The following is a 25,360-nucleotide window of genomic DNA, read 5'->3' as shown; positions in this document are numbered from 1 at the left end:
TTAAGAAGTTACTAAAATATATGCAATTAACATTTATATTTAACTGCTTTCAATAAGCTGGAAAGTACAATGTTAGGTCTTCTAAGTGGAAAAATTACTTTTATAGATCTTGGTTGGTTGTGGTCTTTGCAAGTTCCAGAAAAACTGGTCCATATTAAACCAGTCTCAAAGAAGCTAAAGGTTTTAATTTATAGACCCTGTAGTGACAGCTTTGTTTTGCTACTAAGATAAAGACTATAGTAAATCCAACTCTAGTGCTTCTTTTCCCATGACTAAGCAGAGACACTCTTATAGTTCTTAAAAAAATTTTGTCTTAGTACAGAAGCTGAAAGGCCTCTCTTGTAAGTTTGACTTCAGCAGAAGACCCAGATTATGACATCCTGTCTACTGGGAAATGCGTTAAAAGAAGATGATAAACCATATCAAAGTGCATTATAAGATCTGCACTGCATCTCTTCAGGTTTCAGTATTTTATAACATTTCAGCCGAGTGGAGGAAGACTAAAATAGTTCAGAGAAGTCTTGTTCTTAGGATCTAGATGAAGTTCAGGAGTCTTTTAAAGCGTATTTAAATAATGAGAAGTGTACCTACAAGGGACTATTTAGGAATGAATATTGTAAAGGAAACTTTATAGTCAGTGAAAGTACAGTACTTTGGATTGGCCGAAATGCACAATGTACATGAAACCAAATGCACGTGTAATTTATTTGTTGACCATGTGGCTATGGTTCAAAAAGTCCCTGCTCCAAAAGCTGTACCTAGTACTCTTCCAAACTGATTTTAAATAAAGTTTTTTAATTGTAGCAATAAACAAAAAGACAAGATACACTTAAAACAATACTGCAGTTTATCAAAAGACACATAAGAAATTTCAACTCTCATGTCTTTGACAGTTATAAAAATCAATATTTTGGCTAAGTTATAAACATGTTTATAATGCAATTATATGCAATTGCATAACTCTAGTAATGCTAATGACAGCTATAAGATCAGAATAGGTTTTTTAAAAAAAACACTAAAAACATAAAAATATGTAGCCCCATTATTTACCTGTAGAACGTGTTCAATTTATGCCTAAATTTCAGCATTTATTTTATCATCACTTCTCTAATTAAAAAAAAATCACATCCAAAGGATAAGGCAAAACCACCTACGAATTGGTATATTTGTTTATTTCTCAATTTGTGAAAATGTCCTTAATTCGTTGATGTCGCAAACAAACTTCAACTCTGATTGCTATGCAAAAGAACAGAAGATAATCTGCTTTGCAATGAACTTTAAAGTTCAACTGCACACAGGCAACATGCTATATATGAAAAAATTACTAACTGAACTACAGGTATTAAATACTGAAAAAGAGTTAACAGTTTATTATTATAATTTACTTTATTTAACAATCTAGGAAGTTCGCAGCCATCAGCAGTTCCAGTGCAATTTCAGGTGCAATTGGGAATTCAGGAATCTCCGTGGAGCTGTTAGTGTAGCGAACCTTGTAGGTAAAATACATGCATACTTTCGATAGCACATGTGAAGGGATCTCTCTAAAATTGACTTCATTAGTTTCATTCTCCGCAAACTGACCTGGAAAAGAAAAGGAATTTGTGATATATGGGCTGAACTGTGTTTTCCTCCAAATTCCTATGTTCCTCCAAAATTCCTAACTCCCAATACTTCCAAATGGGACTATATTTGGAGACAAGTATTTAAGGCCCTGGACCAACTTAACTGGTGTCCTTATCAGAACTTTTCATGTCATGTTTTGACTTTAGACTTCCACCTTGTTCATCTGCAAAGAGAATTTTGGCTGTTTGAAAATTCTTAACTTTATCATCAAAGTGCTAATCCAGTAAAACAAACCAAGAGACTTCCAGTCATTTGGAGAATGGAGTAAGAAATGGCAACCCACTCTGGTATTCTTGCCTGAAAAACACTATGGACAGGACAGCCTGGCAGGCTACAGTCCGTGGGGTTGCAAAGAGTCAGAGATGACTGTGCATGCACACGTACACATATGGAGAAAGAGATAAAGTAAATTAAAATTCCCCAAAATAAAATATGGCAAGAAACTTAAACCCTATAGACATTGCCAGATAGAATGTAAAACAGTACAACCTCTTCGGAAAACAGTCTGACACTATCTTATAAAGTAAAATATATACTTATAGCCCAAAGAATCCACCTGCAATTCGGGAGACCTGGGTTCAATCCCTGGGTTGGGAAGATCCCCTGGAGAAGGGAATGGCTACCCACTCCAGTATTCTTGCCTGGAGAATTCCATGGACAGAGGCGTTTGGCAAGCTACAGTCCATGGGGTCGCAAAGAGTCAGACACAACTGAGGGACTTTCACTTATCAGAACGGAAGGTTAGGTTGCAGACACACAGAGGTTAGACAACAACGTGAAGACAGGGAGAAGACAGCTGTCTACAAGGCAAGGAGGGAGGCCCCAGAAGAAACCAACCCTCCCAAATCTTTATTCCCATCCTTTGGAACTGTGACAAACTAAATTTCTGTTTAAATCATCCAGTCACTGATATTTTGTTATGGCAGACTAATACAATGCAAAAAGGATAAACCCAACTTGCATCAAATGAAGTAGCTAGCTCTGATTTCTGAGCAGAAACATAAAAAAAATACTATTAAGATTTAGTCTAGGTCAAGAGTCCCCAACTTCCAGGACCTGATGCCTGATGATCTGAGGGGGAACTGATGCAATAATAATAGAAATAAAGAGCACATTAAATGTAATGCACAAATCATACCCAAACCACTCCCCCACCCCAGCCCCCAAGTCTGTGGAAAAATTGTCTTTCACAAAACTGGTCCCTGGTGCCAAAAAAGTTGGGGACCACAAGTCTAGGGAATCGAGTATTTATGGATAATCAGGAGCTCTGTGCTATGTTGCCATGTAAATATAAACAATAAGTGAAACACTAATTTTAAAAAATCTTTTCAAGGAAGTAAATCCACTGTTTTCCTCTTTAGTTTTTAAAAACATGACCATGTTAATGAGATCTCATAAGCCATTATATTTCTCTTTAATAACAGTTCATAAATTCTTTTTAGTGATCTCTAAAAATTTCTTTAGCTATACAAACTTAAGATAATTTACCCTTTATTATTGGGATAAAATATTTTCTTGACCGTCTAGCATTAGCACTGTGCACTGAATAAAAAAAGACAGAAAAATGTACTTTCTGAGAAAAGAGTATTTTAAAAGTTTTCTATTAACGTCTATTGGTTAGGGGTAGGCTGAGGAAAAAGGAGAGAAGGAGCCAACAAATAATTCACAGCAATGAAGTTAGCTTTTCTTTCCCAATAACTACAACTCTCTTGCTTGGACATATGCGTGAAATATTACCAATAGGCAGTTGTTAAGCCTTTGACACCAGATCACATTAGTGCTTTTTTTTGAGGTGAAGTGCACATAACATAAAAGTCCCCATCTAAGATGTGTAATTCAGAGTAGATTCATAGTGCTGAGCAGCCAACCACTCTTATCTGGTTCCAAAACATTTTTGTCACCCCAGATAAAACCTTGTACCCTTTAAGCAGGGCTTCCCAGGTGGCAGTAAATTCTCCAGCCAGTGTGGGAGACCCAGGTTCAATCCCTGGGTTGGGAAGATCCCTTGGGTAGGAATGGCAATCCATTCCAGTATTCTTGCCTGAAAAATCCCACGGACAGAGGAGCCTGCTGGGCTATGATCTACGGGGTACAAAGAGTAGGACACGACTGATCAAGTGAGCACACATGCACACACCCTTTAAGCAATTATTTCCCACCCTCCACCCCCAGTCTCTGGAAAACACCAATTCACTTTCCGTCTCTACGAAATCATCTATTCTGGATACTTCATACAAATGGAATTATACAACATTTGATCTTTCGTGTCTGGCTTCTTTCACTCAGTATAATGTTTTGAAGGTGCATGTATCAGCATTACATTCCTTTTCACGTAAACGTGAAAGTTGGTTTTAAGTTAAAGGAGATCAGGCCTACAAAAGAAGCCAAAATTCTCTAATCTTAAGTTTTAACTAAGATTTTGTTGGCATTCATGAATTTCCCCCCTCAAGTACATCCTAGTTCTGTCTCGTATTAAAGTCTAAAGCCATGCAACTCGGGAGCAACAAGTGCCGCTAGCACCCACAGTGGGGTCTCTAAGTACCATTTTCCACTTAAAAAAAAACCCAACCAACCAAAAACAAAAAAATCAGGGCTCTTTAGAAAAAGTTGCTTTCAGGATTGAGAAATAATGTACAAAATGAACCTGAGAACTGTTGTTATTACAGAAAGCAGTGGATATCCAAGACTAATAAAGCCATGTCACAAGGACGCAGAAGCCAACTTGATGTGCCCCCTGTGGCGTAAAAATGGAGCAAATGGAGCAATCTGAACATCAGTGAAAATGACTGCACAGGACTGAAAAATATCCAATATATATGCATACATGCAAACAAAACAAACATTCTTTACTATTGGAAGATGCTGGAGAACCAATTTGCTACTCTGAAAAATTACAAGGGAAAAAAAAATTAAGCGTTTATCCGTTTTTCCCCCCTGTACAGATTGTATTTCAGGGTAACCAAAGAGTTCTTTATTGGAGAATTCTAAGTAATAAATGTAGAAGAAATGACAGAATTAGAAAATCCCTGTTTTATAATTCTGAATGAAGTAAATTTCAGCAATAGCCCCAGTGAATGCTAAAACTATTATATGAAAGACTGACTGGGGAACTGCTCATGGACCAATCAGCTTGATAACTCTGGAACCCACTAACCAGTCTTGGCATTGCTAAAAGACACAATACAACAGGAATACAAGACTTCTACCTATAAAGTACTCTTGTTAGAGAGATGAACTGGATTTTAATCAAGCCTCCAGAGATCTAATTTTGAGTTTTCAAGATGAAACATGACTTAAGTCTAATCTGGATGTCGACAGTATACAAATAACCTGTCTCTAGTAAGACAAGGAAAGAAAAAAAGAGTTTTGCAGGGGAACAATCATAGATTTCTGCAAGTGAAATGGCATTATGTCAGGAGTTTGCTTGAAATACTCTTAAAAAAAAAGTCAGAATAGATGAAACGAGATTGGCAAAATACTATAACTACTGAAGCTAGTTGATGGGTACAGGAAGGTATGTTATGCTATTTTCTCCACATCTCCAATGCAGGGGATGAAGGTTCATTTCCTGATTGGGGAACTAAGATCTCACATGCCTGTGGAGCACTGAAGCCCAGGCACTACAACTGCTGAGTCTACTAAGTCCACATGCCACAACTAGAGAGTTTGTGCTACAACAAAAGATCTCCCATATCGCAACGAAGATTCCATGTGCTGCAATGAAGATCCAATGCAGCAACCCTCTCAAAAAAAGATACTATCAAGAAAAAACACGGCCTACAGAATACAGAAAATATTTGCAAATTATGTATCTGGTAAGGGTCTAGTGACCAGAATTTATGTGCTGTGTTTAGTTGCTCAGTTGTGTCCAACTCTTCGCGATCCCACAGACTGTAGCTCACCAGGCTCCTCTGTCCATGGGGTTTCTCCAGGCAAGAATACTGAAGTAGGTTGCCAAGCCGTCCTCCAGGGGATCTTCCCAACTCAGGGATCGAACCCAACCCAAGAGTCTCCGGCACTGCAGGCACATTCTTTGCCAGGTGAGCCACCAGGGAAGCCCAAGAATACTGGAGTGGGTAGCCTATCCCTTTTCCAGGGGATCTTCCTGACTCAGGAATCGAACTGGGTTCTCTGGCATTGCAGGCTGATTCTTTACCAGCTAAACTACCAGGGAAGCCCCCCAGAATTTATAGAGAACCCTTAACAACTCACAAACACAAGTCAATTAAAAAATGGGCAACAGAATTGAACAGATGTTTCTCAAAAGAAGATATACAAATGACCAAAAAGCACATAAAGGTATGTTTAACATTGTTAGTCATTAGGGAATTGCTAATCCAAACGACAATGTAAAGAGATACCACTTCACACTCACTAAGATGGCTAGAATCAGAAAAATAGAAAATAACCAATGTCAGAGAAGATGTGGATAAAGTAGAACCCTCAAACACCGCTGGTAGGAATGTAAAATAGTTCAGCCACAGTGCAAACAGTTCAGCATTTCCTCAGAGTTAAGCATAGAATTACTGTATGCTCCAGAAATTCCAATCCTCAAGAAAAACTTTCTTGAGGTAAAATGTTAAGAATAGATATTTGGGGGAAAAAAAAAAAAAAAGAATAGGTATTTGGGAGGCAGTAACTTAAATAAACTTCACATGTAACCAGGAGCACATATCACCACAGTCCTTCTATGGTGAACTCACCATGGAAAACTAACATAGGGAAAATGATCCTTCCTGTTACAAAATAATCAATTTGGTCTTAATAAAACTGCAGTAAATGATGAAAACAGGAAATAGCAGATGCCATTTTCCCCCCAATGCAACGTAGAGAAAGTGTTAGCTGCTCAATCATGCCCGACTCTTTGCGACCCCATGGACTGTAGCCCGCCAGACTCCTCTGTCCATGGAATTCTCTAGGCAAGAATACTGGAGTGGGTTGCCATTCCCTTCTCCAGGGGATCCTCCCCACCCAAGGATCGAACCCAGGTCTTCTGCAGTGCAGGCAGATGCTTTATCATCTGAGCCACCAGAGAATGCAACATAACCATGCAATAATTAATGTTAGAACAGTTACTGTTCTAACTTTTAATGTTAGAACTGTTCTCTCTTTTAATGTTATGAGCTATTTAATTCAACTTAAATCACACTCATCAAACACTGAAAGTGAAGATACAATATATTAAGAGGAAATAAAGAAATGTACCTACCTGGGCCACTCAACATGGCTTTTATTGTTCCTGATGTTAGCGCATGTTCTCTCTTTACAATAAACTCATGACCATCTGAAGATATCAATTTGACATACATGGCATCAGGGCCCTCACAGCCACCATAGGTTTTCTCTTCTCCATCTAAAGTAAGGAAGTAGTAAAATGATTTCTGACTCACAAAATGGATTAAAAACAAACAGGTTTACCAAAGTTAGTATTTGAATAATTCAGACCTGGACCATTTCCCAAGATTTTAAAGTTTTTAACTTCTTGTATAACTAGTCTCTAAATATTTTGGCCACACAGTTTGTGGGATCTCAGTTCCCCAACCAGGGATTGTACCTGGGCCATGGCAGTGAAAAGTGCTGAGTCCTAACCACTGGCCCATCAAGGAACTCCCAAGTATATTTACTTTAGATGAAAATGTACCAGTGTTTTCAAGGGAATAGTAACAATTTGTGAACATAGCAGCACATTCGAATTTAAGACTAAAAGAAAACATTCAAATAGTAAAACTTTAAACCTGTCACTTGAAATACTCATTTTAAAAATAAAATGCATACGGTGTTTTGGAATAGATGTTTGTAGGCCATGTGAGTGCAACTTCTGACAAGCCCATATTCTCAAAATTAGGGCTTTCTTTACTTAAAAAATGATCAAAACATTTTACTGCTCAGTTTAAATTATTGCATGAATATTGAAGTAATGAATATAGGCAAGTATTTTTAAAAATTCAAAGCACAGGTGAGGTAGCTAGCAGCTACCTCCACTACTGCCATGCTGGCTTTAGCCAGAGGAGTTTGTGCAATATAATTTTTTGAGGGAGTATGTACTTTTATACATCTGTTTACAATCTTTTCTCACATACATAATTTTACAAGTTTGTACTGACAGAAATTTAATTTTTATGATTACCAATATTTGAAAGAAAACGTCTTAAGGCTTATTCTAAAAACTCAGGAAGCCTTAGTGAGAAGTATAGAAGCTGAAGCACTGTTTAATTACAAACATACATTTACTCATTCATCTGTTAATACAAATTCCTAAAACTGAGATTAATAAAGATCAAAATTACTTATGTTCTACCACTGCCAAAATTGTTTAATCTGAATATAATTGGGAGGAACCATTCAGACAAATCTAAACTTAAATGTGCCAGGAAAGACTTCACTCTTCACCCAATCTCTAAAGTAGGAAATTATTTAAAGGAGACAAAGAGATAAATAAATACAGTAAGTAATCCTTGACCGGATCCTTGATTTAAAAACTGTGAAGAACACTATTGAAGAAACTGAAATTTTGAATATGGACCAAATTAGGAGATGTATGCTTAAGGATTTAGTATGGAGTTTTATGTGCTGCATGTTCAGTTGTAGCCAACTCTGTGACCCCATCGACTGCAGCCCACTAGGCTCCTCTGTCCATGAAATTCTCCAGGCAAGGATACTACAGAGGTTTGTCATCTCCTACTCCAGAGGATCTTCCCAACCCAGGAATCGAACCAGAGTCTCCTGTAGCTCCTGCATCGGCAGGCAGATTCTTTACCACTGAACCAAATGGGAGGCTCCTTGAGTATTACATGTACAACTAAATAAATAATACAGGCAAAAAGGCTTATGTGTGTTTTCGTATGTATATGTGGGTATATAAACACACACACACAGGAAAAGCAAATATGACAAAACATTAACTGGTAAAGGCCACAGTGTATTATTCTTACAATTTTTCATAGTAAAAAGCTGGGGGACTCAAAAATGCAAGTAACTTCTAAATCTTCGACTATTCAAGCATACAGATTTTTAGCAGTTTTTGCCAACCTCTAAGAACAAAAATAAAAATAATTATCAAGTATTTAAATTTATACGTTTAGTGGTTTTGGTTTTTTTTTTTTTGGAAACAAAACCATTTTCAATATCTGTTAGGAGAGTTTCTAATTTCTTAAGTAACAATTACTCACTAGCAATCACAAATTAAATCTGGCACAATAATGTTACTGATCTGGCTTTCAGAAATATATAGTAAACACAGCTGTTGATACGAACAACTAATTTTCAATCCACTCTATTTTCTTACTTGCATTCACCGACTCTGAAGGTCTATCTTTGAGAAGAAAGCTTCAACTAATTGAATGACAAAATTACTTTTATATAACTTACCCATTATGTTCTTATGAAATTCTACTTTGCGTCCACAGGAACTTTAGTAGTTTCCTGAAAATATAACAATGCTATATTGAGATCAATGCCAGAATAACATGTTTTCGCCCATTATTATTTAATACATCCTTTAGTGTTACAAGTGCAAGGACTCGGTCTCTCTCAGCTAGGTAAATTTCCCAGTCACCACAATAGGGAAGAGTATCAAGTTTCTGAACATCTGAGAAGATGATCACCTGCAGAACAGGGAATTCTAAATACAGATTTGTCTCCTACTCTTTTAAGGTAACTATTCTGACAACAGTTTAAACATACAGATGTTGTTCATTAGGAGCTGAACTGAACTTGAAAGAGACTCTTGGCTTTAATCATCTTTGTATATTATATCTGCTAGACACTGGTAGACACCAAAGCAAGTATTTGCTAAATGAATGACAACATGATCAACCCAACGATGTGACTTTCATGAGAATAAAAAAGATAAGGCCTGCTCTCTTCTTAGGTAAGTGTGTACATCTATAATACATGTTCCATCCATTCTGCACAGAGGCTACCAAAGTTCTGAGATTTAACAGTGAAGGAGTTAAAAATTAATTCTTGAGAAATCTTAAATTTTACAAAAGAAATAACTGCTAAAGGAAAAGAGCTCATATTTTCAGCAATTTGTATTTTAACAGCATTTCTTCAAAGAAGATTTTATTTGTCCCATTATTTTTATGTCATTGCCAGGAAAACAGCATATTCTAATTACCCTGTTCCCTAAGAAATTTCTGACCAATAAACCTATGTCAAGTTAAAGTGTTAGTTGTTCAGTTGTGTCTGACTCTTAGCAACCCCATGGACTGTAGCCTTCCAGGCTACTCTGTCCATGGAATTCTCCCAGCAAGAATACTGGAGTGGATAGCCATTCCCTTCTCCAGGGTATCTTCCCAATCCAGGGATCAAACCTGGGGCTCCTGCATTGCAAGCAGATTCTTTATCATCTGAGCCACCAGGGAAGCCCTAAACCTATGTAATCCCTCACCTTAAAAAATGATACCACTGATGTACAGCGAGGCTGAATGATTCGTTCCAGGTAGTGACAAAGTAGGAGTAAAAATTAAATGTTAGTCTAGAACCCTCTCCAAGAATGGAGGGAGATATTTAAAGGGCTATGTCTAAAGCAGGCAATATAACATTATTACCAAGTTGAGGGTCTAATGAGTATAAACACTGCACTAAATGCCTTGCATACGTTATCTTATTTTAAAACAATACTTCCACAGGGAAACTGTCATTACCATTGTAGAGACTAGCAAACACTAAGAGGCTGCTCTACTTGCTCAAGGCTTCCACAGCTTAAGTGGCAACATGAGAATTTAAACCTAGATAGGTTTGCTTTAGAGCCCACATTCCCTTCCATTATTCCATAAAGCCATGGTAATAAATTTCGGCTCCTATTAAAACTTCTTTTCGACTTCTGCTGAGAGGTGCCGATATAAATCCTTAGATAAGTTATTTAAAATTTAAAACCAGTACTATGTCTGCTACTGCTAAGTCACTTCAGTCGTGTCCGACTCTATGCGACCCCAAAGATGGTAGCCCACCAGGCTCCCCCGTCCCTGGGATTCTCCAGGCAAGAACACTGGAGTGGGTTGCCATTTCCTTCTCCAATGCATGAAAGTGAAAAGGGAAAGTGAAGTCGCTCAGTCATGTCTGACTCTTGACCCCATGGACTGCAGCCTACCAGGCTCCTCCGTCCATGGGATTTTCCAGGCAAGAGTACTGGAGTGGGGTGCCATTGCCTTCTCCAGTACTATGTCATTACGGTAATAACAGTAAGCTATTTAAAGAAGTTTTCAGTCATTATTAGTTTCTTCTGTTCATTTTATGGTAATAATAGTAAGCAATTTAAAGAATTTTTCAGTCATTATTACTTTCTTCTGTTCATACTGCTTTGTACTCATCCTAAAAAACAAACACACACACACACAAAAGGAAAAAATGCTAGAAAAGGTAGAATTTCAAGTGCTAACTTTTCTTTAAAAAATCTCCAGAGTAAAAGCTTTAGGATGTTTATTTAACTAGCAGTAGCTAAGCAACCATGAAAAGTCACACCTTAGAAGCCTTCTGGGTAGCAACAGTTTTTCTACGGACTTAATATAGTAAATAAATTCCATAATTTATACAAGGGTTAATGGCTGAGTGGGAAAGGGAGCTCCCCATGACTAACAAAGAGTAAATCAACATCAACAAGAGTAGACTCTGATACCTAAGAAGTTAAAATAATTGAAATGATTAAGTTTGGACTTAACCCACAGATAACCTATATAAATCTAAGTCTGGGGTTACAAAAGCTCAGTATGAACATTTACTCTGTAACTGAGCAAGTTTCAAAACAGGAATTAGGTGGGTAAAAGGAAGTGATTAAACAGTGGAAGACATGAACAAAGGCTTGATGTCATTGTGTTTTAGAGAGTCATATATAAAATTACTCTTCGCATTTTTTTTTTAAATGTTTTGGTAAAAGACAGAAATTCTGGTGAGCCTAAGGCCTGTACTGAAACCAGTTTTCAGCCTAGTGTCACTGAACACCAAAAAGATCTTTTAACAGCCCATCCCTTATTTGAAATGTTACCTTTGTCATGCACTATATTACTACATACACTATATTACTACTATATTACTATCATACGCTGTATCATACACTATATTACACGGATTTCTAGATTGTATTCTGTTCCATCAATCTTGTTTATACCTGACCAATATTCCCACTGTTTTAATTACAATAGTGTGATAAATATGCTTTTGCTAAAGAGTTGGGCAAGTCCCCATTTTGTGATCACACATTTCTTGTTAGGTCTACTTTTAGCACTTTACAGTTCCCATTATGAATGAGATCTGTTTTATACTATACTTTCTGAAAGGCTATTGCTGGTGTTTTAAAGAAAACCTTTTAAACTCAGTAAGTTGATCTTGTATTCTAGCATCTTAACCGAACTCTCTTACTAGTTCTAACAGTTTTTCAGCTGACTTGTTTGGATTAGCTAAGAAGATGAGAGCAACAGCTGCAAATCTACAGCTCTGTAGATGTCTAACGCATTACTCACAAGAATATAATAGCAATTAAAGAACCAAATGTTAAAAAAAACAAACACACACCCACTGAACTCTAGAAACATATCAGAAGAAAAAAATACAAATAGCTCACAGACCCCTATAAAAATGTTTGGTTCCAAAGGAAACATGAAAACTAAAACATTACACTGATGTATAGAACAGTCTTTTGGACTCTGTGGGAGAGGGAGAGGGTGGGATGATTTGGGAAACGAGTCGAGTCGCCAGTCCAGGTTTGATGCACGATACTGGATGCTTGGGGCTGGTGCACTGGGAAGACCCAGAGGGATGGTGTGGGGAGGGAGGAGGGAGGAGGGTTCAGGATGGGGAACACGTGTATACCTGTGCTGGATTCATGCTGATACATGGCAAAACCAATACAAAATTGTAAAGTTAAAAAATAAAATTAAATTTAAAAAAAGAGAAAAAAAAAAACTTGCTAAGAACCATGATTTGAACAGGAGGGCAAATGGGTAATATGAAACAAAAATAGTATAAACTTACGAAATATTCTGGGGCAGTGAAAAGGATTAAGTTAAATATATGTATGTAATAACATGGAAATACCACTAAGATAAACTTAACTTTTTTAAAAGCAGGTAAGAATGATAGGTATAGTTTTATGCCATTTATGCAAAATAAATGATTTCTCACCTATTAAACTCATGTTTTCTGCAGGAAAATATATAAAAATGACCCTGAATAGCCAAAACAATTCTGAGAAAGAAGAACAGAGTCAGAGGTGACATATTCCCTAATGTTAAACTACACTACAAGCTGCTGTGCTGCTGTTTAGCCACTCAGCGATAAATGGAGTCTTACATGTATGATGCAGAAGGCATGCTATGCTATGCTTAGTTGCGTCTGACTCTTTGCGACCCCATGGACTGGAGCCCGTCAGGCTCCTCTGTCCATGGGCTTCCTCAGGCAAGAATACTGGAGTGGGCTGCCATTTCTTTCTCTATACTACAAACTACAGTAATCCCAACAGTATGTAAAAATAGTCTCACAGACTAATGGCAGAACAGAGAGCCCAGAAATGAGACCACAGTTACATGATCAATTCATCTATGTTAAAAGCAGCAGAAATATTCAGTGATAAAAAGACAGCCTCTTCCATAAATGATGTTGGGAAAACTGGGCAGCTTATATGCAAAAGAAACAAAACTGAACTTTCTCACACCATATACAAAAATAAACTCAAAAGTGTATTAAATACTTAAACGTAAGACCTGAATCATAAAGCTCCTAGAAGAAAACATAGGCAGTACATTCCTTGACACTGGTCTTAGCAGTATTTTGGGGGATATGTCTCCTTAGGCAAGGAAAACAAAGCAGAAGTAAACAAATGGGACTGCAGCAAATTAAAGAAAAAGCTTGTGCAAAACAAATGAAACTGTCAACATAATTAAAAGCCACCTATTGAGTGGGAGAAGTTTGCAAACAGTATGTCTGATAAGGGGTTAACACCCCAGATATGGGGTTGGCCAAAGCTGAAGCTCCAATACTTGGGCCACCTGACGTGAAGAGTCAACTCACTGGAAAAGACTCGGATGCTGGGAAAGACTGGGGCAGAAAGAGAAGAGGGTGACAGAGGATGAGACGACTGGATGGCATCATCAATTCAATGGACATGAGTTTGAGCAAATTCTGGGAGATAGTGAAGGACAAGGAAACCTGATGTGCTGCAGTCCATGAGGTCGAAGAGAGGAGGACACAACTGAGTGACTGAACAACAACAAAAAAGTTCACTAACATCTTATGGAAAAACCAGAATGAACTTTTTGGCCAATCCAATATTTAAAGAATTCATACGACTCAAAATAAAAAACCCCCAACCAACCCAACTGAAAAATGGGAAGAGGACCAGAATAGACATTTTCCCAACGAAGACACACAGACAGCCAAACAACACATGAAAAGATGCTCAACATCAAAAATCACCAGGGAAATGCAAATTGAAACCATAATAAGATACCATTTGAGACCTGTCAGAATGGCTATCCTTATTTTTGACAATGAATAACAACAAGCACTGGCAAGGATGTGGAGAAAAGGGAACCCTTACACAGCATTGGTAGGACTGTAAATTGATGCAGCCACTACGGAAAACAGCATGGAAGTTCCTCAAAAAATTAAAAATAGCACTACCATAGATCCAGAATTCCACTTCTGCAGATTTTTTCTAAAGTCAACAAAAATGCTAATTCAAAAAAATGCATGCACCCCTGCATTCATTTTAGCATTATTTACAATAGTCAAGATGTGGAAGCAATTTAAGTGCCCATCAACAGATGATAAAGACAGGACATACACAATTCAAGATTACTCATACAAAAGAGTATTACTCAGTCATAAGAATGAGATCTTGCCATCTGCGACAAGATGGATATCACACTAAGTAAAATAAGTCAGAGAGTGAAAGACAAAAACTGTATGATCTCACTTACATGTGGAATCTAAACACCAAAATGAATTAACAAACATAACAAAACAGAACCAGACTCACAGAACAAACCAGTGGTTGCCACACAGGAACTGGGTGGAGGAATGAGTCAAACAGACAAGGGAGATTAAGAGGCACAAAACTTGGGAGGGGACATACATATACCTATGGCTGATTCATGTCGATATTTGGCAGAAACCAACAAAATACTGTAAAGCAATTATCCTTCAATTAAAAAAAAAAAAAAAAAAAGAGGTAACAAACTTCCAGTCATGAAACTTCCGGTCATGAAACGTGGATAAAACGTAAAGCATCGGGAATACAGTCAAATATTTTAACATCTTTGTATAGTAACAGATGGCACTAGACTTATCATCGTGGTGATCATTTTGTAATGTATAGAAATACTGACTCATCCCTGGTGGCTCAGACAGTAAAGAATCTGCCTGCAACGTGGGAGACCTGGGTTTGATCCCTGGGTAGGGAAAATCCCTTGGAGGAGGGCATGGCAACCCACTCCAGTTATTCTTGCCTGGAGGAGCCCCACGGACAGTATTCTTGCCTGGAGAAGCCTGGTGGGCTACGGTCCATGGGGTCACAAACAGCTGGACACAACTAAGCGACTAAGCACAGCACATGCTGTACATCTGAAACTAATGTATTATTGTAGGTCAATGACACTTCAATTTTTTTTTTTTTTAAAGAGCATTGAAATACATGTCTGAAAGTACTAGTTATTTCTAGTCATTTAGAAAACTATAATTTAAAACTGATTTTTTAAAAAGAAACAAGTATGTGGAACTAAGCTGCTTTTGAAGGAAACAATGGTCAGTCAGCCTGACAATTTGTTCTTAACAATAATGTGTAAGAATATGACTGATTTGAAAAATGAAGTAAATTACATTAACCAAAAATTATCTAATGTTATTAGAGAGGCTTTGGCCATTAATACAAATTGACAGAAGTTACACAATTCTAGTTTGTAAAAAGACATTAGAATATTTTGCCTAGAATATGCTTATAGTGTTGCTGAATTTATGTCTCAGGATGATATCAAATTCTCATTCTGGGACTTCCCTGGTGGTCCAGTGGTTAAGACTCTGAGCTTCCAATGCAGAAGACATGGGTTCAATCCCTGATAGAGGAACTAAGATCCCACAGGCCACCCAACACAGCTGAAACATTAAAAAAAGAAAAAACATTTTTTTTCTATCTTGAGACTCAGATAGGTTTAAGTAATAAGACTTCTGTTTCTTCATCTCCCAAATGAGGAAACTGGACTAAACTGTGTCTAAAGTCCGTTCCAGCTCTACTATTTTATGACTGAACCCATCTGAAATTCACCCTCCCTCTACAAGTGCCCATAATTCCCAATTTCTCATCTTTATTAAACAGAGTGGCTCCCACACAGCACAGAACTCAAGAGCTTCAGAGTGCTGTGTGTTCCACTGAGGCTGTCCTGTCTGCCACACCCTGTAACCAATCTAATCTCCCTCTCAGGCAATGATGTCCAAACTCCTTTGTTTTAGTCTAAAACGCAATAGCAAAAGGGCTTCCCTGGTGGCTTAGTGGTAGAGAATCAGCCTGCCAATACTGGAGACACGGGTTCGATCCTTGGGTTAGGAAGATCTCCTGGAGAAGGAAATGGCAAGCCACTCCAGTCTTCTTGCCTGGGAAATCCCATGGACAGAGGAGCCTGCCAGGCTCCAGTCCACAGGGTCCCAAAAAGCGGGACACAGCTTAATGACTAAACAACAATTATACATTCTATGCACTATAAAAACCTTTCAACGATGGACTAAAAATAAAAAACAAATACAAAGGAAAGCCAGAGCTTGCTTCACTCCATTGTTAACATGAGGACTGGCACCATACACACCTCACAGTCTTTATACTTCTTAACTCCCTGACCCTCCTCTGATGTAGTTAACCCACCCAAAATCCCAATCCTGGCCAAACCCAATTCTCCACCTAGCTCAGGCCTCAAATAAAAAAGCTCAACTGGCTAAAGAAAAGTCACAACCATTTTGACTGGTCTCTATTTTAAACCTATGGCCTCTATTTTAAACCTATTTTAAACAGGGACTTGGTATCACAGTAATCCCCTTAACTAACTATTAACTGGCTTTCCTACTCAGAAAATTTACAGCTCTTAAACCTCCCACATTCCTCTCCTCCCTACCCTAACCACTTCACTTATTTCACCAAGAAAACAGAACAAATCACTTCAAATGCCTTGTCTTTTCCACCTTCGTCCTACCTGCGTACCTATATACCATATACTCTGTCCATTTTCCTGTTTCAAAAGCTGCATAAAAATCATCCTTCCTACCACAGTGATCCAAGAACTTTGCTCCACCCCTATTCCCATCAACACATCAAATGCTGTAACATCATCAAGACCACCCACTTCTCCATAACCCACAATAATCAGTCTTTTTAGACTACTAGTCCAATCAAAGTGCTCTTGTCAGATTTCAACTACTCAGTCACTAGGTCAATTTTTAATCTTCATATTACTCTTTTATAGTTGACTCCAACCTCTTTTCTTCCATTAGTATTACAGATGCCACATCCTCCTGGCCTTTGGGTTCCCATCACTGCTCCTCTAACCAGAGTGCTCCCTTCCCAGCCATCTGCTGCTTCTCCATCAATACTCTTGATGTCCTCTGGTCTGTAGTTTTAAGTACCACCAATAAAACACAACTCCAGGATTATCTCCCGAGCCTGACTTCTGCTCTGAGCAACAGTAGGGGTATTCTATTGCCTACTACTGCACATATTCTGAGCTGTATAAAATTATCAAATTTAGTACACTCTATACAGAACTCCTGTTTTATCCCTTAGAAACCAGTGCACCCTCCCCAGTCTTCCTCATTCCAGGAGATGGTGCTACTGTTCTCCCAGATGTTTGGGCAAAACAAGGTGATTCTTCCAGATTTTTTGTCCTGGGGTTAGTAAGACCCATTTGGCTCCATCTTCAAATTATACTCCGAATCAGACCGCTTCTCACTTCCAACTCTACATCTCTAGTTCAAGCTACTACAGCTCAACTACAGCTCAACTGAACTACTACAAGCTGCCTTAGGAGCTGGTTTCTCCACTTTCCTCCAACTCAGTTTGCCACTCAGCAGTTAGTCATCAAAAGCATTCCCCTATACAAAATCCCCTAATGGCTTCTCATTACAAACAGAACAAAGACAATAAAGTTCCATTTCATTTACTGCTTGCTAACCATTCTGTTCTCACCTCCCATCACTCTTCCTTATGCTCCAGCCACAATGACCTTCTAAGTATTGTAATGGGTCAAGTTCATTTCTCTTAAGGTCTATGCATTTGCAGTTACTGCTCTCTCAAAAACTCTTCCTTCAGCTCTTCATTATTTTGGTCTCCAGGCAAAACCTTAAGTCTTCAGAGAAGTAGGTCTTCCTTGAGCACTTCTCTTTCAAAATGACACACTCTCACCCTAGTCACCCTAACTTAATCTAACTCTAAATCTAGTTATATTCTCTTTACATTTATCGCCATCTGAAACTATGTTTGCTTACTTAATGTACAGTCTCTTTCCTCAAGCTCCAAGAGGGCAGGCTTCATGTATAGTGCCTAACATATAGAAGATGAAGATGCTCAATAAATATTTGAGTGAATGGCACTGTAGTTTTCTTAATCACCAAAGCTTGAAATCACTGATGAGATTTTTCTGATCTTATTTAATAATGGAACAGTAAACATTTAGGACAGATTAGCTAAAATGCATTAACACATACCAGTGTAAATACAAAGACTTTTCAGATATTTTCTAATACTGAAAAATCTACAAAAAGAAAAAAAAGATAAACAGTTACACCTTGTTTTCAATGTGTGGTTGAGTGCCTCTATTTTTTTCATGTTTTGAGTGTATTTCTGATTTGTAGAAGTGTCGAAACAGGTTGTGTGCTGGAGTTCCTTCAAGACAAAAACAAACCCAGCTTGGTCTAGGCCATTACCTGTTTCCCATCTGTAGTTATTCGATGAAGTCATGTACATGACCGTTCTGTAGCAATAAATGCGCCATTTTTATTGAAAAAAAAAAAAAACCCAAAAAAGCAATTTATAGGATACAAATACTTTAGAACTTGATATATAGAACTGACTCTAACTTCTGACTACAAACTATTGCCTAATAATATTACAGAATTACTATAATGAAATGAAACTAGCATCTTCCATTTGAAATAAATTTATATATATATAACTTGGAATGGTAGTTACTGGTTATTAGGTCGATCTCATACTTAAGGAAAAAAGGACAGTCATTTAAAAATTAAGAGGCCAAAATCATCACTGGCAATAAACACTTAATATCCACGATGACAGGGGCCATAGTTGTCTCTTTGCCATTGTATCTCCGAGATGAATGAATCCACGTGTGAACAGTGGTGTTTTAACATCATGAATTATACCACAATTACAATGTAAACGAGATCGGAGATGTCTCATTTTAGTCCACTAAACAAAACAGGAAAACTACCTGGCGATGAAAAAGCAAATTTGGTAGTTTGAAAATAAGGTTTTAAAACTCTAAAGGATTTCGGTTGTTTTCTATACTGAAGGCGACGCAGAGTAGAAATGCTCGCACTAGTAACTCGAACTCCATAAACTAAAGAGGTCCACAGGAGAAACTTAATGGCCACCGTACTTGACACTGGAGGCCTCCATCAGATAAGACTGGGCGGCAGATGCTCGACAGACCCAAACCACGAAGTCGGGCAGAGATCACCCAACAAGTTGCCCCGAAAGTAAAGTTCTCGGGGTCCCGCTACAGGAAAGAGCGAGGGCCCTCTTCTATGACTGGGGACCGGCTCCAAGGAAAGGACGAACCTGAGTGCACCCGGGGAAAGCAAAAAAGGTAAAGCCACAGGGCTGCCATGTTCCTAACTCCACCCTCCTCACGCTCAACCCAGAAGAGGCCCAGTCTCGCCAGCCGCCGCCCCTCCTTCCTCCCTTTTCCAAGCCCACCGAGCGGCGCCAGGGAACGTCCCGCCGCCCTCCTCTCCCCTCCCCCAAACCAGGAGCCGAAGCGGCAGGGCAAGGTTAAGCTTCCGTTCCTTCCCCGCCCAAATGGGAAGGGGTGGGAAGTGGGATGGCGAGAGCACTCAGTGCGAGCCTCCCCCGTCCGCCACGCGGGCCCAGAGCTCCGTTCCCACCCCAGCCCGAGACTCACTCGTCAGCTCCGCAGCTACCGCAGCCACCGCACCGGGTCCCCGCGCACCGCCACAGCCCCTACACCAGGACCACCCCCCCACCCCCAGCTGCCTGCCGCCGTGGGTTCCGGGGCAGCAAGAGGAATCACTTCCGCTGGGTCACAGATGCCTTCTATGCGCGGGAGATTAGTACCTGGTGAGGCGGAGACGCTCCGAGGCCGTTGCTTGCCGGCGTCTACAGGAAGTGCGCAGCGCCCCCCTCCCTTCTTCCACGGGCCAGCCTACGAGGACGGCGGTGCCGGGAAAAGTCTCAGCCAATCCTATTTTGGGTCTTCTGATTCCCAGCATGCAGCGCCGACCCTAATCTGATTTCCGAAGGGGCCTCATCCTTGAAGCGGTGCTGGGAGTGGAGGAGGTCGGGGGTCCGAGGCAGCATTGCATCCTGGGATTTGTAGTTTCTCTAGCGGGTACTGCCGTGTTAGGCGGAGTCAGCGCTGCAACCTGGAACTTGTAGTTTCTTATGCCGAGTCTCAAAGAGTCTGCTAATTTTGGAGGTTGTCCCTACCCCTCCTTTGCGGGTAAGCCTAGACGTAGCAGACGTCCGCAGAAGAAAGGTCGGAAAGTGGGGGTGCGGTTTCTATGCTAACAAGACCGTGCTCTTTATGAAGCACTTTCTGTCTTTTGTGAAAAGTTGCAGAGCTTATTGAAGAGCATCTCGGCAGCTCGCGAAATCGCTGGCCTCATTTCCTCTCTTCCCGGTACTTTTCAGTGTTTACTGAAAGCAACCACGCCCCCCACCCCCACTCGGAGGCCTTCACCCCGTCGCCTGTCTCCCCCCAGGCAATCATTCACAGAAACTACGGCCACCAGTACCCACTTTTGACACCATCTTTGTCATTGCACGCCCCCTCTGCCTCTCCTTCCTCTGCTCTCTGTCCCGCTGTCTCCTCGGCGCACCGTCTCCCCACTCCTCCCATCTGCCTATCCTTTTTACAGATCTTACCTCCACTTAAGATGGGGTTCTATCCTGAGAACTCATGGGAAGTTGACAATATCAGTGGAAAATGCACTGGATAGACGTAACCTATTCAACACAGTTTATAGCCTACTTATATCCAACCTGCAGTTGGGCAGAGATCATCAAATACAAAGCTTATTTTACAATAGAGTGTTGATTATCTCAGGTAGTTTATTGATTACTGTACTGAAAGTTAAAAACAGAATGATTGTAAATATATAGGTGGTTTACCCTCCTGATAGGGTGATTAGAAGCTTCAAAACCGAGGAGAGAGTATTATACTGCATCTTTCATACTGCATATAGCCCAGGAAAAGATTAAATAAGATTCCAAATTGTGTACGGTTTCTTCTGAATCTTACAGCTTTTTCACCATCATAAAGTCAATTATAAATTGAACTATCATAAGTCAGAGCCGCCTTTATCTGCTTTCCTGTGGTGAAATTTAGGCACCCTTCCAGGAAGAGTGAAACAGCTAAATAAAGTTCGCCCTCTGTTTACCGGACTGAAGCATGAAAAGAATGTAGGGCCAAGACTCTCACCATTGCAAGTTGCTCAACTAGGACTGTTGTGTAATGATGTCCACAAAAGGAAAACACAGGCGACCCAGAGTTTGTTGACCTAATTAGTGACTTTTGCCTGAAAGACACTTTTACTTCATTTGGCAGATTAAAAAGTGTTGCAAAAGCAATACCGGACAGACTGTTGGAGGTTAATTTTTCCCAGCCTTTGCAAAAATGATTAAGGTTTTTTGGTTATAAATGGCACCCCACTCCAGTACTTTTGCCTGGAAAATCTCATGGATGGAGGAGCCTGGTAGGCTGCAGTCCATGGGGTCGCTAAGAGTAAGACACGACTGAGTGACTTCACTTTCATTTTTCACTTTCATGCATTGGAGAAGGAAATGGCAACCCACTCCAGTGTTCTTGCCTGGAGAATCCCAGGGTTGGAGGAGCCTTGGTGGGCTGCCGTCTATGGGGTTACACAGAGTCGGACCCGATTGAAGCGACTTAGCAGCAGCAGCAGCAGCCAGAGGAGAGGCAATGGGGTAAGAAGAGGAGGCTGTGGGCTCATTTTCGACTGAACTTTTCCTCCTTTACTTCAGGAGTGTTGTTTTCTCCCCTTAAAACTTCCCTTTCCTCATTGCCTTATCGCCTTCTAAAAGGGTCACTATGTTAGTTGCCTAGAGAATGATAGAATTTTTCAGGTGAGGATGCTGAGGCTAACTAATGCCAGATTTAGGGCTAAAATCTAGTCAAGGATTGTTTTTTAAAAATGCAAAATTTACTTAGGGCATTATTTATTATGTAAATAATAATTTATTATTTACATATAGTAAATGTATAATACATGGTTATAAAAATGTAGAAATTGCAGATACATTTGGTGTTTTAATATACTTTTACGTAGACTATACTGTATTTACATGGTTCTTTATACTATTTATTTTCCTACTTAACAAACCTCAATAACCCACACTTTTGTAACCAAAATCTCCACAACATTATTTTTAATGTCTATAGAATTACATTGTCTAAATGTACCGTGAGTCACTTAAGTACTTCCTTAAATGTTGGACATTGACCTTATTTTCATTTTTAAGTCACTTTATGTAATGCTGTATTCAGGATCTGTAGAAATCTTTGACCATGTTTCCGTTTCTTTAGAATATGAACATTTTAAAAGTTCTTGATTATCTACTGACAAATTCTTTTGCTAAAAGACTCTCCTGGTTTAACTTCCAACCCACTATAAAGAAGTATTTAGGGTTCTTATCAAATACTGGCTTTACCAAAAATTTTCTTTTCTTTTTTCCATCACACAATTCTGTCCTTAAGCTTAAATTAAAGGAGGGGAAAAGGCGTGGTGGATGGGAAGGAAAGACAGCTAAAAACCCAACAAAAATTACATGTAATAATGGTGGCCATACATTCTACAAGGGATACCCATTTTCAATTTTTCCATGAGCCTCCATCTTAAAACCCTCTCAGATGGTATGAATGGGGAAATCAAGGATTATTTTGTAAACAGCCTTAGTATCATTCTAAAATCCCACTCAAGTAGTATATATTTAAAAAACATCTCTGAACTACTAGAACTGGGAAATCTTTAACCATGAATAATAGTTTCATATAATTCTATAGCACAAAAATTTCAGAATATGATCTCATTTCAGCTATTTAGAAACTCTGAGCAGACCAAGTAGTATTTCCATTTGCCCACAGTTTCTGTAGGAAGAAACTAAGCTTAACAGAAGATAAAAATTCAGGTTCTCTTAATATATTGTTGAAGTAATCATACAAAGAGGCATTAGACTGAGATGGCTCTGATGTCTTGGTAGATTAATGAGCAACCCCATATTCAATCCTGTGAATACCTCAAAAGTAGGAACAACCAATCAAAAACATCCAATGAGATTTTTCTCAAATAATGCAACAGCATAAGCTATAACAATCAAATAATTTCCTTGCTTTGCATGTGCATCATCTTCTAGCTCCTGTCAGTGGAGTGCTCATGACTGTTTCAAGTTTGATGTACGATTGGAATAAAGTTTTGCTCAAATAAACTCTCAAATTTTAGCGTGCCTCAGTTTATCTTTTTAAAGCTATTAAAACTATTAAAAAACACTATGTGAACAGCAAGTTTAAATATGTATCAGTACAAGAATGGCTAATTGATGTTTGTAATATGCACTACACTAAAGAATATTTTGGTTTTTTTTTTTTGGTCTCAGGTGATCTGGAATCTTAGTTCCCCAACTGGGGATAGAACTGGCAGTCCTTGCATTGGAAGCACAGAGTCTTAACCACTGGACCCCCCAGGAGAGTCAAGAGACGTTAAAAGGTAAGCAGAAGATAAAGAAAATAAAGTTACAATAGCCAAGCCATGGAAACGACATGTCAAGAATACAGGAGTGGGTTGCCATTTCCTTCTCCAGGGGATCTTCCCAACCCTAGGATGGAAAACACATCTCTTGCATTGCAGGCAGATTTTTTACCACTGAGCCGCCTGGGAAGTCCACAAAGGAATATTACTCATTCATAAAAAAAGAACAAAATAATGCCATTTGCAGCATCATGGATAGAACTAGAGAGTATCATACTAAGTGAAGTGAGCCAGAAAGAGAAAGACAAATACCATATGGTATCATTTATGTGCAATCAAATATATGGCACCAATGAACGTATCTATAAAACACGCTCAGACAAAACTACTATATTTAGAATGAATAAATAACAAAGTTCTACTGTATAGCACAGGGAACTATACCCAGTCTCCTGGGATAAACCAGAATGGAAAAGAATATGAAAAAGAATGTATATATGTGTATAATGGAGTCACTTTGCTGTACGGCAAATTAGCACAACACTGTAAATTGGCTATACTTCAGTAAACGAAACAAAAAAGAAAGTGAAATTATCCATAAAGAGATAGTATTATTTTATCCTTCTAGATACCCAGAAAAAGGTAGACAGGATTTGGAGTTGTGAAGGTGGTACTAGTTTAGACTATTAGTTTGTTCCTCTCTTATGCAAATAACATTTTGAGTAAAACATATGGTTCTGAAATAAAAGAGCGTATTGACTAGTTGGATGCTCATCTCTCGATACTCAGCTGAACCTGAACCTCTGGGCCTTCTCAGGCTAAATTAATCATTCTGCATCTTGGGCTTCTGTAATATTTCATAAATTGGTATATTTCAATTATAATAAAACATTATATTTCAACTTATTTTTTAGGGTTGCCTTCACTATGTGTTAGGGGAAGCATACTGGCTGAAACTGCCCACCCTGGCCAGGCACTATAGTAACCATTTGTGTGAGCTGTTTTATGACACGAGGTCCTGGTAAGGAACGTGGAACTAACAAGCCACCACGACCAGAAGAGTTGGGGAAAAGTCAGGAGACACCACATGTCTGACCACTTCCCAGAGTCCTTCTTCCTGGCATCCATCTTCCTTGAGCAATGCCTGAGCCACCAGGAAGGACCTTGAGTCAGAATGATTGGCCAAAGACAACCTGGAAATTTATCCTATCACCTTAAAACCCCAGACTGTGAGCCACATGGCAGAGCAGTTCTGGGTTTCCTTACCCTACTGCTCTCCACCCAGATGCCCCTACCCAATCATCTTTTGCTTTCCCAGTTCATGCGTGTCCTCGGGCAATTCATTTGAGTGTTAGACAAGCGCCCTCTCTCCTAACTTGGAAGGGATTCTACTTCCTGCAACATAAAGCGCTGTGGATTCCCAGTTTTATTCAGTATCTTTATAGCCTCAGCTTCCGAGTTAGTCCTGGCAATAGGCAAGGCACTCAATACCTCTTTAACAAATAATAAACTATCCGGTACACGAATAAGAATGATTTCAGAAAACAAATTTGACAAGTATCAACAATGAGCAAATTCTACTTATCTTCTACCAACTCATTGGTTGGATCAAATTACCATTCATTTTTGTGCAAACGTGTAATGTATTATTCCTCTGTGCCAATAGATTAGAAACATTTTCCGTAAAGAAAATGTTTAAGGGAGCCTAGAAAATGACACCCAGGAGAATGAAACATTTAACTCGGGCTTCCAGGATTTGTCCTTTGAGCATGGCTCTCCCCTCTATCCTTCCACACTG

General features: G+C 39.1%; 2 protein-coding genes across 5 annotated transcripts; one reads left to right on the top strand and one right to left on the bottom strand.

Moving 5' to 3' along the window:
• Positions 1-1,155: 1,155 nt before the first annotated feature.
• On the bottom strand, positions 1,156-20,172 carry ELOC (elongin C). Of its 3 annotated transcripts, none has more exons than XM_086336483.1 (4): positions 19,913-20,172; positions 8,992-9,045; positions 6,833-6,976; positions 1,156-1,581 (listed from the first exon to the last, which is right to left on the bottom strand). In XM_086336483.1, the coding sequence occupies exons 2-4, from the start codon at positions 8,993-8,995 to the stop codon at positions 1,391-1,393; spliced, it is 339 nt and encodes a 112-aa protein (XP_086192609.1). In that variant the 5' UTR covers positions 8,996-9,045; positions 19,913-20,172; the 3' UTR covers positions 1,156-1,390. The 3 variants fall into 3 exon arrangements, with proteins under 3 accessions (XP_086192609.1, XP_086192608.1, XP_086192610.1); XM_086336482.1 differs by lacking the exon at positions 19,913-20,172 and adding an exon at positions 19,740-19,833; XM_086336484.1 differs by lacking the exon at positions 19,913-20,172 and adding an exon at positions 18,304-18,345.
• LOC147359348 (uncharacterized) lies at positions 19,036-24,985 on the top strand. 2 transcript variants are annotated; one of them, XM_086336481.1, is made up of 3 exons: positions 19,036-20,297; positions 23,471-23,580; positions 24,477-24,985. In XM_086336481.1, exon 1 carries the CDS (start codon positions 19,444-19,446, stop codon positions 20,086-20,088), a length of 645 nt encoding a protein of 214 aa, XP_086192607.1. In that variant the 5' UTR covers positions 19,036-19,443; the 3' UTR covers positions 20,089-20,297; positions 23,471-23,580; positions 24,477-24,985. The 2 variants fall into 2 exon arrangements, 1 of the variants encoding a protein (XP_086192607.1); XR_015140729.1 differs by lacking the exon at positions 19,036-20,297 and adding an exon at positions 21,639-21,784.
• Positions 24,986-25,360: the final 375 nt, after the last annotated feature.

The sequence above is a fragment of the Bos grunniens genome, chromosome 14 (genome assembly GCF_055505025.1).
Source record: "Bos grunniens cultivar Pamir isolate PY7600 chromosome 14, Bosgru_T2T1.0, whole genome shotgun sequence".
NCBI lineage: Eukaryota > Metazoa > Chordata > Mammalia > Artiodactyla > Bovidae > Bos > Bos grunniens.
The sequence above is the reverse complement of the archived record's forward strand: the minus strand, read 5'-3'. Positions and strand labels throughout refer to the sequence as shown.